This window comes from Apodemus sylvaticus, chromosome 5, assembly GCF_947179515.1.
Source record: "Apodemus sylvaticus chromosome 5, mApoSyl1.1, whole genome shotgun sequence".
Taxonomy (NCBI): domain Eukaryota; kingdom Metazoa; phylum Chordata; class Mammalia; order Rodentia; family Muridae; genus Apodemus; species Apodemus sylvaticus.
In genome coordinates, this window is record NC_067476.1 from 38,815,178 (window position 1) to 38,833,353 (window position 18,176).

At 39.1% G+C, this 18,176-nt stretch overlaps 1 protein-coding gene across 2 annotated transcripts in view; it reads right to left on the reverse strand.

Moving 5' to 3' along the window:
* Positions 1-18,176, reverse strand: part of Ccdc148 (coiled-coil domain containing 148) — a 186,388-nt gene that overhangs the window by 82,104 nt on the left and 86,108 nt on the right. For both annotated transcript variants that reach the window (XM_052181135.1, XM_052181134.1), the window contains one exon: positions 14,257-14,397. In XM_052181135.1, coding sequence (XP_052037095.1) covers positions 14,257-14,397 — 141 coding nt within the window. The remainder of the gene's footprint in view (positions 1-14,256; positions 14,398-18,176) is intronic.

Sequence of the window (18,176 nt, forward strand, 5' to 3'; positions counted from 1 at the left end):
GGCAGGATGATAGATGACAATAGGAAAAAGGGGCCATCAAGGATGTTCCCAGTAGCATGACATTTGTTTGGGTCTTTAAGTGAACTGAGAGGAGGTTGCACAAGCATCTTGAAGGAGGAGGAGGATGGTTCTAGGTGCAGGGAACCATGAGTACAAAAGGCTGGGAGACAGTGCTAGGATGCTCACAGAGGAGGAAGCAGTCACAGCTGGAGCAGAGGCAGGTGGAAAGTAGTTGGAGATGAAATCCAACACGGATTGGTACAGTGTAGGGAGGAAGATCAGGCAGGCCCTTAGAAGCTGGTGGACTTTGGAGTTTATTTGTAATGAATGAAACTCCATTTGTGAAATTTTTTGGCTGGGGAGTGATGTAATCTGGGTGAGTGTACCAAGATCAGCATGACTGCTTTGAATTTAAGAACATGGAAGTAGAACATTGAAATAGGAGGAGATGAATTAGGAGACCAGGAGGCTGATGCAATGCTTCTAATTGTATTATATAGGTAGAGTGTCTAACCACATCAGAAGGTAAATGTAATAAAAGGAAAATATGAATCAACAATGACTCAAAGACTGTTGGGCTGAGCACTAGGAGAGCAGACTCCATCTCTATTGCAAACAGGGAAGTGAGGACATCGTGGGTCTCAGAGGAAAAGCATAAGGATAGCTTTGGCATTTAGATTTGAGGTAGTTGATATGTTGGTGTAGACATCAAAAGGAATATTAATTGGTACTACTCAGCATATAAATGATGTGAAATTATAGTGTTAGTACATTAGTTGAGATCATCTAGATAATATGCATACTTAGAACACTAAGCCCCCAACATACTCCAAAGTCTAAGAGATAGAAGAATGAGGTAGAGCCACACAACTTTACTGAGAAGAAGGGAGCACTGTTGTAGACTGGCCTTCTAGAAGTAAATCAAATCATTTTCCAAAGACAAGGCTCTTGGTCAGTGTGATCGTAATAACTCCAGAAAGATGAGAACTAAGAACTGACCTCTTGGATTAGTCAGTGGAACATGGAGGACAAGGACAACCTTAGCAGGTGCGGTGCTGCTGCGGCTGGAGGACGAACTGGTTCCAGAGAAGAGGAGGAAAGAAGAGAACATTCCATATCGCTAATCATCAGGGGAAATGCCAATCACAATAAGCTTGCACAGGACCTCACTCCAGCTGGAATGACAGCTGTGAAAAAGGAAAAAGGGAACAAGTACTGGAGAGCACTATAAAACACTGAGCATGTGCACAGCTGGTGAATAGATAGTTTGGAGGACAGTGTAGAGGAGGGTCTTTTCAAAGTTAACAACGGATCACCCACAATCCATCAACCCTAATACTAGTGATGTAGCCTAAGGAAAAGAAAGTAGTATGTTGAAGAGACATCTGCACTTATGTGTTTATTGAAGCATCGTAGACATCTGTGAAGGAATGGGAATGGCCCAAGTGCCCATCAAGTCACCAACAGATGAGAAGAATGCAAATAAGTTGTGAGAGCTGAACTCTTGTCAGTTGCAACATGGGTGGTACTTCCAGTCATCATTAAATGAAATGAGCCAGGAAGTCAAGCAGCACATGAGTTTACCATGTGGAAGTGAAAGATGCTGATCTCATAGGACTTAAGAGAACAATGGTTCCTATAGGCTGGGTTGCGCAGGACAGAGAAAGAGTGAACAGCAAGTGTGACATCATAGCTAGAGAGGAATAAGAAATTCTGCTGTACTGTCACACAGTAGGGCTGACTGCAGATAATACTGATTTCCTGTGTACTTTTAAAATGTCTTAGAAAAGTATATATATATATATATATATATATATATATATATATATATATATATATATATATATAGACATATCAGCATTTTGAAGAGAGAATGTTGGGGTCCTGGTTATAGACTACAGGTTGGTAGATTTGATCTTGGAAACTTGTGGAAACTCCCTCATGAAAATAATGTCAATATGTTAAAAAGAAAAATGCAGTCATGGGATCTTCTTCATTTTCCTTAACTCCTTCAAAAAATAATGCTGGGAGGAGAGGAAATGGTGATTTTGTTTTTTTAAAAGCCAGCTTGTAACATAATCTTATCATGATTATCTTATATCTTATGGAGCATTTAGTTATAGTGCCTCATTAACTCAGAGGAAATCAAAACTATTAAGAATATGGAAACAGACACTGTCAGCTTTGAGCACTTTTAGAACATAAAGGCAATTCTACTGCAGCAAATGGGTAGTACTAAGGAGCTTTAATATCATCGATTTCCTATCGGCTAGACAGGTCTGTGTGAGCAATGGTAAGAATAAGGTGAATTAGCCTCAAATCCAAGACTTTGATACTGAGGCTTCTTGAAACTCGGGTTTTACAAAATGGATTCATCTCAAAATTAATAGCCAAGAGCATTCACGAAAGCAACACAAACATTACAGCAGCATTTAAAGAATAAACCAGGATCAGGCCATCTATAGTCAAATACTTCACAGCCTGTGATTTTAGGGAAATTATGTAATTTATATACATCTCAATTTCTTCAGGTGTGAGGATCACATTGTTATCCATCCCTCGGAGTTATTAAGAAGATTAAGGGAACACAGGTACTGCCTAGACACTGCATAAATGTTCCTTAATTATATCAGATCATTATGACTAATCAAGACTTGGCAGAAAATACAGCCAAACATGGCACCTAGAGTTATTTCTTAAGATTCTTCCCCCTAAAGTTGCCAACTGGGAAAAACATCTGGCTCTTGGTCATCTTAGTACTTTATTTCATCTGACTCTTAAAAATATATCATCACAAAAGATAAGAAAGTCCCATCATATTTTATTCTTCTGAGGAAGAAGCTGTAGGGGCGGTAGAGATGGTTCAGTGGTTAAGACCACTTAAGTTTGGTTTTCAGCGCCCATATCAGGTGGCTCACAACTGATCATAACTCCAGCTCCAAGGTGTCTGCTGCGAGTGTCTGCTGGTCACAGGAACACAGAGACATGTTCAGCTTTTTATGTGAGAGCCGGAGATTCAAACTTACGTCAGTATAAAACAAGCACTCTCACACAATGAGCTATCTCCAAAACTCTGATGTATTCATTTTCATAAAGACGGTTGAAAAGGAGCAGGTAGTTTCCCATTGGCCATCTCCAGATATCACCTTACATTTCCTGTCACTCAGACTTATATTGAGAACTAATTTCAACTTGTTCAGTCTCATGGAAATGTGAATGGGTTTGCCTAATAAGCTTACTTATGTTCACTTCTAAATTTTAATTACAAACCAAAGAACACTAGGAACATTTTTAAATTATATGATTTTGATTTATTTCTTTTGCTTAATTAAATAAACCTCCTGCTCAACATTAACTTCTTTAGCCATAAAATACTATTTGGAGGACTAATATTAAATTTTCATAAGAGAAAATTGAAATCCCAATGTAGTGTTGAGTTTTTTCTGCATAAAATATTTACTATCTTCTCATTATTTAACCATTGTTAAATTGAAGTGGAAATTTCTGGTTTCTTTAACAACTCAGTTGTGTCATGTGATGTTTTTCTGGAAGCTGTCTTGTGAGAAGACATGTGATGTTTTCCTGAAAACAGACACTTTGAGAGGCCGCGTGATGTTTAGAAAGAGTATAAATAGAATCCCACAAACTGTGAGAAGAGGCTCTTGCATTGCTACATCGTACAATGTTCCACTGGTCTTCACTGATCTTCACTTTGCAGAGAGAGATGTGGCAAAGAAATTTTCCTGGTATTCAGTTGATTCTGGCTGCTTCTGCTGAATCCTGCTGATTCAATGGAGCCTTGGTGTTTCTGTTGGAATGAGCCACCGCTACTGATTGGTGTTTGGTATTTGTTATTGAACTGGACTGTGAGTATCCTGACAATGGAGAATGGAATTACCCCCAGGGAACTACTTCTAGGTCCACATCACCCTTTTCCTATTAACCTTCTTTTTCCCCTACCTCTGGTCTGTGGGTTAGAAGGGAGATTGAAGAATTTAAGAACTTTAAAGTAGGCTTTGAAAAAATCTACACCTATATTAATGACAACTTATCCACTACTTTGCTTTAACTCTGGTATTTGGGATTGTTGGTTTTTCTATGCCAAGGTCCGCCTGCCTACACTGCCGCACAGGTCACCTGTCTGCCCACCACACGCACACACAGACACACACACAGACACACACACACACACACACATGGGTGGCGCAGCCGCAGGGATGCGGTGGAGATGTGGGCCGCAATGAGATACACCAGGCCAAACAGTTCCAAGATGGGGAAAGGGGTAGCGGGCGGGAAGAAGGAAGGAGAGAGAGAGAAGAAAGGAGTGGAAGAAACGCTGCCCAGTTATATACGGGTGATGACATAATTACAGGTAAAGGTGGGCCATTGAATTCTGGGTATATGGCGGCTGTTGCCTTGGCAACAGACCTATACGCTGTCCTAATTGTCACCTGTATGACATTACAGGCCTCGCAGTTCTCAGTACCTACATGGATACTTCATCAAATTTGAAAATTAAAAAGAATAACAACAGGGCCTGGAGAAGGCCCTCAGTGATTAAGCTCATACTCTGTTCTTCCATAAAATCTTAGTTTGGTTCCCAGAACCCATGTAAAGCACTTTACAACCTCCTGTGACTCTAGCTCTAGGGGATCTACTGCTCTCTTCAGACCTCCATGGACACTCACACTTAGGTCTCTCTCTCTCTCTCTCTCTCTCTCTCTCTCTCTCTCTCTCTCTCTCTCTCTCTCTCTCTCTCTCTCATATATACATACGTATAAACAAAAGTAATAACCACCCCCAAGCTGTGCAAAACTCTACACCTAGGAGTCATCAGCTGAGAGGACCAGAGAACAGCCAAGAACAATGCTAAAGGCTAGTCCTCAGCTCCATAGGGACTCAACATTAATGAAGATGGTTTATTTGCAAAGAATCTCCCATGTTGTATGAGATACAAGTGAGTGAATGTTAAAGTAGAGGTCAAATTTTGTGTTTGTAGTGACTTAAAGATATGTTTCCAAGGCCCCCAAAGTCTCCAACTATTCTCATATTACCTTCTCTAGTTTCTAAAAACATAAAAAGCCAGTTTTAATACTGAAAGTCACCATATTGCCAAGTGTCACAATAGTCCTCTGTGTCAATGTTTCAGCTATTCCAGGTGAAATACTGCATACATTGGCAGCATTTTTATTTTATATCATTTTATTGTATCTCAGATTCAGTTAGATAGCTTTTCCTCTCTTCTCAAAGCTGCCTTGGTCTCTCCATTATACAGGCTGTGGAGGAGTGTCTATCACAACAGGAAAGGATGCAGAGGAAACAGAGGACCCTGCCATGAATGGCAGGTACAATCTCTGAGGGTCTGTTTGCCACCCATCACTATGATTTCAAAAGGTTCCTTTTCCCCACTCCCTAAAGCCTTGTAATTGTCATTATCCTCCTTCCTCAACATCAGGGCACTTCATGGGGATGAGAGGCAATCAGTCACAGGCATTTGAAGGAAATTGCAGAGGACACTTCCATATCCTCCAGTTCCTGTGGTGCACGAATGCATGCAGTAGCAATTAAGGGCCTAAAGCAAAAGAGGAAAATTAATAGGAAGAGAGTTGCTGAGCCCTACAGCAGTCAGCTAGGACAAAAAGTTTATTTCAAGGCCTTGACTTGGTTCAACTATAGCTAAACTAATAACATTGCCAACAAGGGAGCATTCACACGAAGAAATACTCAAACCAGCAGAGGCCAGAGTAGGGAGGGGCAGATTCCCATGGTATAACTTGATGATACAAAGTCAAGAAATGAGAGAGGTGGTGGTGTAGGCATTTGATGAGAAGAAATGTACATCCTAACTTCCTTGAGCTAAGGGAATCATCAGTACTCTGTGAAAGGGGCCAGGAGTTACTCTTAAAATTACATTAGAAATACACATGTATGGTTATCTATGTGTATGGGTATGTGTGTAGATATAAATATGAGCATATATGTATAAATAAGAAAATACTTTGATTTGTTGTATGTGGTGATACTCAACTAATTTCAAGCACAATTTAATTCACTCCATTTTGTAGTTTTTGGTTTTCCTTAAGACTTTTGTTGTCATGATAAACATTGAAGCTCAAATCTCCCTGTCTCATTACTAAGGATTTCAAATGACATAGAAAAAATGTATACTATCATTGTGGCAGCATGGGTAAACACATTTAAAAATAAACTAACAGAAGAGGAACTATTTATTTTGGAATATCCTCTTACAAGGGCATGAAAGTTGCAAAATGAAGATAAACAGTGAAAGGTACTTGGAACACCATGAGTAACTCATCGCATGTGGACCTTTGGATTATAGGCACTCACTGTCAGCCTATCTTACTAAGAACCCACAGCACTGCCATGTATGTGAAGCAGATGGGTGAAGAGGCAAATGCAGCCCAACACACTACTACAAGAAGGAGGGCAATAGAGTCAGTGCCTGATGAACAAGTAAATGCACTACTTTGAGACACATTACTTCCTTAAAGGAGACCTTGAGATTTCAAAGCAGAGCACACAGAAGAAGGCTTATATGTGTAATTTACAATGAAGTCAGCAAGTCATAAAGCATATGAGAAATGCCGCACATTTTATCTTTTTGAACTATGTGTTAATGAGTCTGCGTTTTGCAGTTTATTGCCACCTAGACCCAGGGGATGCACTAGAGAATCAATGGTCCTGTGGTCTAGAGTGAATTAATACAGCTAGTGCGTGCTCTATGTTCTGATCAGAATGTTCCGTCTTACTAGTACTAAAAAATAGCTATGTAGTTATTAGTGTTGACTAAGTAATGTCCCTTTGAGGGCTATTCTCTTACCAGCAAAGAGCAACAACAGGCAAAGATAAAAAGGACTGTGCCCATGACTGGTTTCTGAAGCTGGTTTAATTCTTTTGCCTCTAGGAATAATTAACTTTATCTGATTTCTATTTGAAATGTCTGATTTTATTCTAGCTACCTTCTGCTTTACCACTCCACTACAGCAATATTAATATCAGTGATTACTATATTATTTATAGTGCTCTTTCTGGGTCCTAGGCATGTGCTAACTGTTTCACATATTTTGCCTCAACTCGTTCAATATTATAAAAATAGATACAAACACTGAAACTTAGGAGATAAAACAATTTTCCTCATGGTCATACAATTAGCAAGTAACAGCTGTGAACTTTGACTAGATCTGAGCAAGACAAAAAATAAATAAATAAAATAAAATAAAATAAAATAAAAAGCCCATGAACTCAATGCACTTGGAGCCATGCCCCATTCTAGTGGGTTCGTTGAGTTTGGAATCTTCCACATTTGCTGCCCAGTTTGCCATTTGTTGATTTCTCTTTCCACAATGGCTCATCTCTATCTTCATTTGGAACTGAATCTCTTTAGATCAACTTCAGTATCTTTGTATCTGTATATGTGTTTGAGTTCCTTTCTCAATGAGACTGTCAATGTACCATGTAGTTATAGCTAACATATGATGAAAAATAGAAATATCTTCCGGACCTGCTTCCTCTCCTTAGTTAAATTCTATTTCAGGGCCATGGGCCTGCCATGTGATATTAAAACTAATACAACGTCTTGTTCAAGAATGCTCGTCTTCTAGTGCTCAGATAGCAGGAACCCATTCGCCATCTCCCAAAATAGTGCAAGGTCAAAAAGAAGACATGAGTTCACCTGTCTTCAGGAAGCACTCTCCCCTTCTCTGTCTGCAGTTTTCAGCCTGTCTTCATACAGGGAGATACAAGTAATCTTAACTTTTCCTGAACCCAGATGGAATCCTGTTCCAGGAAGTGTGTACCTGGAAATGCCACATGCCTTAAGACGACAACCTTAGTGTCTGTTACCTAAGCTGTTTAGGTCATCCCTCCAGGCTCAGGATTCCATGCTCAGAGTCAGCCCTATTCTCTTTTGATGATTGGTAGCAGAGGCTGACAGCTGAGACACTTTGTCATCCTGCTTTTCATCAGGAGAATTCTGGGCAATGGTAACCTCTTTACATGTTGCTCTATTTCAGACACAGTTGATTTAAGACACTGTGTGTTTTATAGGATTTCTATTAGACATAAGCCACACACACAGTCTTCTTAGATAATCTCACTCTTCTGGTCTGAGGAGATAGCTGAGAGTCATCAGCTTTAAACTTCTTAAGTCCTTCTCATTTCAAGAGATCCAAAAGAAAGACATTTAAACTCCGGGAGGATCTTTTATACAACTGAATGTGTTGACCTTTTGATCTTTTGAATGCTTCAGTAAAGGTTTATATAATCAAACATCTAGCCCCTTATCTATGCTATCCAATAAGACTCTTGTAACAAAAGAGAATCTCTAAGCTGGTTGAAAATTTTCCTAATCATCAAGTCTGCATCCTTTTTGTTTGTTGCACAGCTTTTCCAAATAAATCTCCTCCTAATGAAGCTCATTACTCTGGAATTCCTTTTCTACCCAGCTTTAGTGTCCACAAGCCCACCTCTTTTTTTATACCCAGCTTTAATGTCTCCAAGCCTGCCTTTCTCCTGCTTCCAAAACTGATCACTTTTGTTAGAGTCCTCATTATCCATGTCTTTAACATCTGCTATTTATACTAGTCATTTGTTGAATGAAAGCATCTAGCTTTGTGTTATTGAGGGGTTTTTTTTGGTTTGGTTTTGTCTTTATTTTTAATTAATCAACCTCAAAAGTGATACCCTCAAAATTCTTCTGGCTTTTTCTCACTTCCAAATACAAACTCACATCTACATACTTTATATTCTAGAACCTAGTTTAATGAATTTTTTCAATTACTGTATAATAGTTAACCCAGATTTGGCAGTATAAAACAAGATTTTACAGCTTTTTAGCTCAGAATTCTATAATGCAGAAGTCCTCTGCTTTTGAAGTTACAGTACTAAAATCTAAGATTTGGGCAAAGCAGAACACTTATCTGGAGAAAAATTTGCTTCCAACCACCAGGCCTCTGCCGAATGAGCACAAATCAATGATAGCAACCAAGACCAGCAGGAAAACCAGAAGTTCTCTGCTGTGTCTCTCGTAACAAAGCAAAGATCAGTGAAGACCTCAAACCAATAAAGTATTGCAGAGCTAACACTGTCCCTTGAGTTGTATTCATACTCTCTCCAAATATCATGGGTCTTGCTTCAGCAAAATACCACGTGGAGTTTGCATCACATGACACATCCAGAAACTTTCCACTTCAGTGGAGCTCCTGGAAGTTTCTGAGCAGAAGAACTATTCCCAGCCTATAACCTTCATTCTGTTTTCACTATCATTGCTAGATAGCCTATGCCCTTTGGTTTTACACTGTCTCCTCGTCCAAGGTTCTCTGCAGCTGTATGTAATTCTGGGTATTTGCCAGAACATTCAAGTGCCAACATTCCACTGAAGCTGACTTTGGGCATTTACTCAATTGATGGCACATGAACCTGAGAATTCACAAAATGGCAGATCCCTCCCCAAACTGAAGATTATACATCCAATGGTGGCATCCTGGTTTGCCTAGCAATGCTTCCCAGTTCAGATGCAGGCAGTGCTGGAATTCACTGTTTTCAAAGAATTTTCAAACACTATATTGGGGAAGACATATTTCTCTAGTATATGACCCTTGCTCACAATTTCCATCCTAGGAGAAAACCTAGAACTAACTTCGAGTCCATGGAATCCTAGACTTAGTATCCCATAGAGATTCACCTAGAAAATTTTATGATACTCTCATACCATAAGAACCACATACAGCAAAAGGGTGGTGCAGAGACTAATATTACATTATCAGTCATTTTAAGGCCAATCTAGCATGATAATTTTGTTTCTTAGAATAGTTCTGTGCTCATTCACAGAAATGCATCATCCTCTGATTTTATATCAGGACAATAATTTCAAGCGCAGAGAGATGCCTGTGAAAACTACCTAACAGGTAACAATTTATTCTCAGCTAATCAACATCTGTCTTGGGTCTTGAGATAAAACCATGAAAAGTATGAATATTCTATCCAACCGGAATTCCACAGGGAGGGGGGAAGATAATCTAAGGTGTTGGGCACCTATAAGAGTAAGCTTTAGCACTAAACACAAACTAAAACATTATCTTTGCAAATGAGCCCTAAAACATAAATTATAGGAAGAAACATTAGGGTGAAGAGACATTACCAGGCATTACTGGACATTCTCTGGTAAGGTCCATGGCAGGACAGAGCTTCTCTCTCTCCTCTGATGCTTTCTTGTGAGTAAAGAAAGTCATGTGGGAAAATGGAGAAGCAGCAACAGGGCTAGGAGAAAGTATGTCTCAGCCAGGGGGCTTTGTCTGTAGGATTATCACCTGTAAGAGGATTATCACCCAAGCCACTTTAATGCTCAGGAAAAACAAAGTTTGCTTCTAGCATATAAAATAGTTAAGACAAAGAGAATAAGAGAATATAGGTTTGTAATTAATAAAGGTAGACAGAACTTTTGATCAGTATATCTATTGATAATGGAACTTGCCATTATGTAAAAATATGTAAACAAATATGTAGTAATGCTGAACAAAATTTCTCTCTCAACCTCTGTCTTTCTGTCTTTCTCTCTGTCTCTCTGTCTCTCTCTGTCTCTCTCTCTCTCTCTCTCTCTCTCTCTCTCTCACACACACACACACACACACACACACATACACACACACACACACACACAGAGGCACAGCCCTAGAGTTGAATAGAAAGATGAACTCCAAAATCAGACCAAGGAAATGTAGCTGAAGTCAGAGGAAGGCTAGACCCTAAAAGGGTCTGAGAAACTGACAAGAACAACAGATAGCTCAGGACTTGGTGAGACACTGAGTAGGAATCAGGACAGCACAGTCACTCCCTGAGAAGTGGCTGGCCAGCCTCCTTAAGATTGGGCACCAAAGGATCAAAGGGGTCGATGCAGAATGCTAAGCTAGTGTCATGCTTGAGAACTATGACATTCACGTCGGCTCACAGCAGTGTCCCAGAACTAGACAACAACACAGAAGCTGGTTCTGCCAGTATAATGTATATGGCCCTCAGCAGAGACAGAAATAAGAGCTATCTTCAGAGATGGTCTCTTTACTGGGTCCTAGTTCAGAAAGAAAAGAGCAATTTACAAAGGACACATAAATGCCTTTCTTCTTTAGTCATTTAAGCTCTCTGAAACTGTAGAAACTTTAGGCAGTATTAAAAGGCAAATGACCAGAAAAACAAAGTCTTTGTAACCCAAGTAGTTGATTAAAATATAGCACCCTGTGTTTGTAAGCCCCAGCTATAGATTAATAAATAACAAATAGGAAAATAGATAAGAAGTACAGATAAGCAATCTATGAAAGAGAAACTCTTGCAGTAATCCTAAGTTATTCAGTCTCACAAATAACAATGGAAATACAAATTAAAACACCAATGGGGTGCTTTTCACATTTGTCAAATTGGCAGAATTTACCAAAAAAAAAAAAAAAAACCCAATTATAATAATCATATAAAGTTTAAACATTGTATAAAATTAAAAACACATGGATCCTACAACATAATTATTTCACTCCTAAAGCCACCTATAGAGAGAAAGCTCTGGTTAGGCCAAAGGGTGTCTGCATGGTGGCCACAGCTGCATGGGGCAAAAGGAGAACCCCTTGCAGGCTGGCATGAAAGGCAGTGAGGAGAATGCAGAAGTTGGTGGGTGTATCTACTATGGAGCACTGAAAAAGACAAAAAGAAAAGAAGACAAACAAACCAGCTCTACTCTATACTGTTAACATAGGAACAATTTAAACCAGAAGCTGGGATGGGAGAGGAGTGGTGCGGGGTGATAGTGCTCATGGAGGAAGAAGATTAACTGACAGCCTACACATGCAAATGTTGTAACAGATATACACTGTCCTGGGATGGCAGAAACCAGACTTCTAGGGAGGAGAAGAAGGTACTTACTGATTGAGGCTTCTGAAAATGACTTTAACTTTGCAATACACCACTTACTTTTTTTTTTGAAGATGTGAGACGATATAAAGCATATGAGGTGATGGGTACTAATATATCAATCTCTCTTAAAAATATTTTCTAAATGAAAACAATTATTATAAGAAGAAAGTAAGTGAAGTGAAATAAACCAGATACCTTGGTACTATGTAATTTCTAAGAACTGAAATCAAATGTCAGAACATGCAGAAGCACGGTAGGGTCACCAAGACTTTGCATGCATGAGATACTTGGTCTCCCCTTTCCTGTGTGTCCCTCATTATCACATGCAAGGTGGGGAAGTGAGACCCTGTCTGCAGCTTAAGGGAATGCAACTGGAGCCCAAAGGAATGCACAAGGCATGCAGCTGTCTCAGCATCTGCTTCCTTAATGCTCCTAGGTATAGGTTAAAGCTTACATTCTAAAATGTAGAAAAGACCAACCGACAACCAACATCAGTGAAGTTCTTGGTCTTCACGGTGCCTTCTTGCTTTAGGGTTTACTAGGCCTGCCATCACCTTGGCCACCACAGCTGTCAATCATTCCAACCCTTTGCTCTCTCTGTGTTTGCTTGCTTGCTTTAATGTTTCCGAAGTCAAATGTCACCCCTTTCTGAAAACTCAGAAAGCGCTCTAACTCAACTTTTAAAAACCCTTTCTTTGCCTTCTAGAAATCCTCTGTATCACTTGCAAAGAAGACATTGAGCAGCAATGCCCTGCTCTGAATGTAGTGAGAGGCACTGTCTTAGTTATACAATGTTATCTCAGGTCATACTTGTAGGGGAAAAATGCTATGAGAGCCCTCTACATAGAAGGCATATCTAGGGATGTACACTTCAAATCCTAAAAGTTCATGACAGCTAACGTTCAGTGAGTTGCCCCACAAAGATACGCAGTTCATTTCCATTATCTGAAACGTGATCAATATTTACTAATTATTGAAGCTTGTGAAGTTATTTCTTTTAGAAATCACCTTTCTTAATGTGGGCCTGACGAAACCACCCAATTTAATTCTTTAGAGGTAGAAATGAAATTCAATTTTTAATTAAAAAATATAAGAGCTGTGAAAAGCAACCCCTTACCAGCCGACTTTGTCAAATGGCTGTAGAACCTCCGGTGTGCCGCTTTGCACACATGCTGCCTCTCACTACATTCAGCTTGCTGGAGCAAAGGCATGGCACAAAGCAAGATCAATGGCAAGCAAGGAGTCAGAAATGCAGCAAAACTGGCTCATAAAGTCCAACACTTAAAGTTGAATTTGCCAGGATTCAACTCTGAAGGAAAACACTTCCTTAAACAAGGGTTCCACAGACTCCACTGATCACAGAACCCCAAACTCTGAACCATGGTCACAGTGGAAAAGCTAGTCCACCAAAGGCCATGAGTTACTCAGTTATTCTCAGCACTGTAAGCAGCTTTTTAAAAAAAATCATTTTTTACATCATGCAGATCAAGTCAATATACGTGAACTTTCTGGGCCCTGCTATGCAAGACTAGAGGAGCTATGTGGCAGATCAATTTCCCTTCTTTGCACTGGGCACGAGTTAACTACTTTTCATGAATGATTTCCAGAGTCAGCATCTCCCTGAAATGTTGCTTGATAACTCTGATAACAGTTTTAACTAAAATACCTTTACTGCAAATTTTGAAATTTTTATTGCAGGAACAGACAAAAATGTCTAGATTCTATAATAAAATAATCAAAACAAGCCCCACACATTTACATCTTCTGTAGATCAGCAGCAGAACTTCAAGGGCATGGATAAGATTTTGGTGAGTATTTGTTTAAGATTTAGAAACAAACATTTGTCCAAAAGAAGAAGGGTAAATTAGTATAACTGAAAATATCTAATAAATAGTAAGTCAAGAATGAAGTCTTCAAGGGCCTTTTGGCATTTCATGAATTGTACACTGTACCCAGTATAATGTATTCTGCCAACTAGTACCTTTCTAACTCTCATTTGTGACATTACCATAAACCAAAATGCTCTCCTAGTACACTGAAAGTTTTACCATATCCATTCTTAGTACAAGACTTAAAAATAGCCACAAATTTTGCCCTTTTCCCCCCAATATGGAATGGATTTAGTCAAGACACCTGTGTTCATACAAGTCAACAACAGGGGTTCTCTCTTCAGCAATCACATAAAGGATAAAGCAAAACTTTGCTCTTGCTTTCCAGGAACATTCTTACAAATGTTCCTGGAATGGCCAGGGAGAATCTATGGCAATCTCCCACAGCGAATCAAAGCCCAATCGATCAATTAAGGACCCATTCACACATCCAAGAAAGGAGGTAATTGCATACCTTACTCTCTGTCTCCTCCCTTCGTAGCAATTCCTTCTTTTTCCACAGTTTCTCTTTCTCCTCTTCCCTTTCTCTTCTTCTGGCTGAAATTTCCATTTCCAGTCTTGATAGCTCTTCTTGTTGGGCTCGCCATTGAGAAACCTGAAATGCATAGAAACCCTTCATTTTCATAACTATGCTCGGTCACATGAATCCATATGTGACACAGTCTTGTGTCAAAAAGGACTCAAGTTTTTCCAAATGTACATGTATATTTTATGTGTATGTGAGGATATAATATATATATCCTAGTATAGAAATCAGCAACTTTAAAATAACACATCCACATACTCTTTAGCTGAATTCTGGGAGTTATAAAAGTGTATAATTTTAATTCAAAGAATCAGTGACTTTCAAAAAATTCTAGGCTGGGTTTAGCTCAATGTTTGCTTTGTATATGAAATGCATTGCCAGTGGACATTTTAATGTAGAATGGTGAGTGTTTCATGAGGTCCTAACCCTAGACAAAATCTGAAGGCAGCCAATAACCGCTGAAAGAAAGAGAACTAACCTCTCCCAAGAATGAGTTGCTATTGGTTGTTCAGTGAATGAATGGCCAATGGCCAGTACTGAAACCATACAGACACAAGCAACAAACATAGACTCAGCACATCATATATATGTATATATACATGTATATATATATAATTATATGTATATTGTATGTAATTGTATGTATATATGTATGCGCATTATATACACATGTATATAAAAATAGGCTATCAACTTGAGATTTGGGGACATAGAAAGGGTTTGAGAGAGAATAGTCAGGAGGGGCTAGAGGGAGGAAAAGGAGGGGGAAAATGATATAATCCCATTTCAATTAAAAAAATAAATTTTATTTAAATAAAATACATTTAAAAAATAAAATCTGCATTTATACATGTGTGTAAATCTTGAATGTATACTGAGCAGCTCTTTTTATCTTGTTTATTAAGTCCTGTCTTAAGAATTATGGTAGATGGAGCTGATGAGATGACTCAGTGGATAAAGGTATTGATGCCAAGCCTGACAACCTAAGTTCAGTCCTCACAAGGGTTATAGAAATATGTTCCATTCCTGTACGTTTTCCTTTGACCTCTATATAAATGCTGTGGCATAAGTATACACACTTATATACATGCAAAAGAAATAAAAGTAGTATTTTAAAAGTAAGGTAAACAACAATGAAGTAAAATACCCAATGTTGATCATGCTCCTACACACATATGGGCACTCACATACACACATGGACACATGCACGCGTGCGCGCACACACACTATCACATATACAACTCAGATGCTGAATGGTCCTAAGATCCTCAAAGGTTTAAGAACTACTGAAGGAGTTGGGCTTCTTTACATTAGAAGCATAGAAAATAAGCATAAATTAAGATGCAAACATAGAAAGGAACTTCCTGAGTATGGATATTGCTATTGTTAGACAAATACTTTTCGTAGCTTTTATCAATATGTAAATATATTTCACAATATAAATGCACATAGCCTTTCATCCTTATCCCTGCCTCCAGGAAATTATCCAAGGATCACTGAACTGAGGGAATCATAACATGAGACAAAGCGAGAATTTCTGGTTTTGTTGAGACTCAGTTTTGTCATGTGATGCTTTTCTGAAAGCTGTCTTATGAGAGGATGTTTTGCTGAAGCAGACATGTGAGAGGATGTTTTTTTCTGAGAATAGACATGTGGTATTTTTCTGGAAGCTATCTGATGAGAGGGTATGTGATGTTCTGCTGGAGCAGACGCTTGAGAGGACCTATCGTGTTTAAAAAGAGTATAACCCAGTAGACAATGGAGGAGACTGGTATTGGTTCACCTTGCTTTCTTCTCTGATCTTCGTTTGTCATGACTTTGTAGAAAGAAGCACACCAAAGAACTTCTGATGAAGTTCTGGCTGCCTCTTGCCACTTCATGGAATTGTGCCAATCAGCAGAGCCTTGCCATTTCTTCTGGATCAGCCGCTATTGATTCATGTTTGGTGTTTTGTTAGTAGACTGGGCTGCACACAACAAAGATTGGAATCGCCCCAAGGAACTACTTCTAAACAGGTCCACATCCCCTTGTCCTATTAGCCATCCTTCTCCCCTACCTTTGGTTGATGGGCTATAAGGGAGGTTGAAGTATTTAAGAACACTTATTAAAGTAGGTTTTGAAAAATAAAAGACAATGCCTCCTTCAAATTTCCTGAGGGTACGTCTGTGGGACATTGATGTTTGAGGGCCCAGCCCACTCTCAGCAGTGCTAGCCCTGAGTAGGAGGTCCTGGGTTCTATAAGAAAGCAAGCTAAGCCAAGTCAGAGAGGGCAAGCTAGTAAGCAGCATCCTCCATGGCCTCTGTTTCAGATCCTGCATGCACATTCTTGCTGGAGTTTGCTGACCTGATTTCTCTTCGTTATGGACTGTAAGCTGTAAGCTTAAATGAACACTCTCCTCCCTATGTTGCCTTTGGTTATGGTGTTTTATCACAGCAATAGAAACCACACAAACAATAGACCAGACAGCCATCAACTAGACAAGCGTGCAAAAAATGTACCATAGCAATTCTCTTTGCAGCCTAGGTTAAAACAGAAAATTCAGAGGAAGTCTAAATACCCAGCAATAGAAGTTACTTTAATTCAAATTTTGTATATTCATACAATATCTATGTCACATTTCTATATTTGTTAATAAGAAAACATCCATAATATTTAGATGCAATTAACAATGTAAACTACACTTACAGTATTATTTAATTAGCATAAAGTAATCCTTATATTTGTACCAAGGCTTTTGGAAGGAGGTTTACTGACGTGATCATAGAACCTCTGAAAATTATTTTGAAAGATTTTTAGAAGTTATTCTAATATTTCTAGGCTCAAGAAAGTTATTCTAACCTTTTAAGGCTGGGCACATTTTTCTTTTTGTAAACACACATTTTTTTATGAAGAAAAAAACAAATGAGACTAATGAAAAATAAAGCCAAACTTTTTTCTGATCCTTGGAATCATCTGGGTGACAAAGAGGTGAGGAAAAATACTCAAGAGTGCAAACCTCATCTTACAAAAGGTAATACATGATTTTGCAAGTATTTCATTCAAGCATCATTCATTAATAGCATACAAAATTATAATTGAGGCATATCACCAAATATGATTAAAGTGGCTCTTAATAGTTTACCTTTTAAATATTTTATATTAACTTCAAATTTTTAGTTTTCTAAGAATGTATTTTGCCACATGGATGAAAACAAACAAGAAAATGCTTACACCTGGCTTGCAAGTACAGTCTCTCCCCGAGGCCCTCTCTCTGATCAACATGGCTGAGTTCTCTGGATGGGAAGTCTAGAACAGGTCACCACCCAGTGTCCTGCTGCATACTTTGCCTTTAAGTCTATCTTTTCTCTGCAATTTCACAATCAAAATCCAGTGTCCTGACAAGTGCTGCCAACAGTCTCCCTCCGGACCACTCAAAGGGGTAGCTCTCCTCTCTCCTCCACCTGTTGACCAACCTGGCAAAGAAGATGCTTGCCATCTTCTTTGACCATTGCATGCTGTGCCATAGCTCTCTCCCACATCCGCAGCGGTGCATCCTTCTCTCTCCCCGCCCCCAGCCACAAACCCTGGACCCTATTTCACCTCCAGTATGACTCTCTGGGTCATTATTTAAACCTCTTCTATGAAGTCTTCTCTTGAGGGTTTGACTGTAAAATCTACATTATCAGTTTTCTCCCTGCAATCCAACCCTATACAAATTCTTGAAGACTTTCCTTTTTGCTGCTGTTTCTATGGTCCAGACTTACAAAGTTAAACTTGGAGCCTGTGGCCTTGCCACAGCTTCATACCAAGCCTAGGGTACTTGTCTCTCCTCAAATATACCTGCTTCTGTCAGTGGGAACACAAGTCT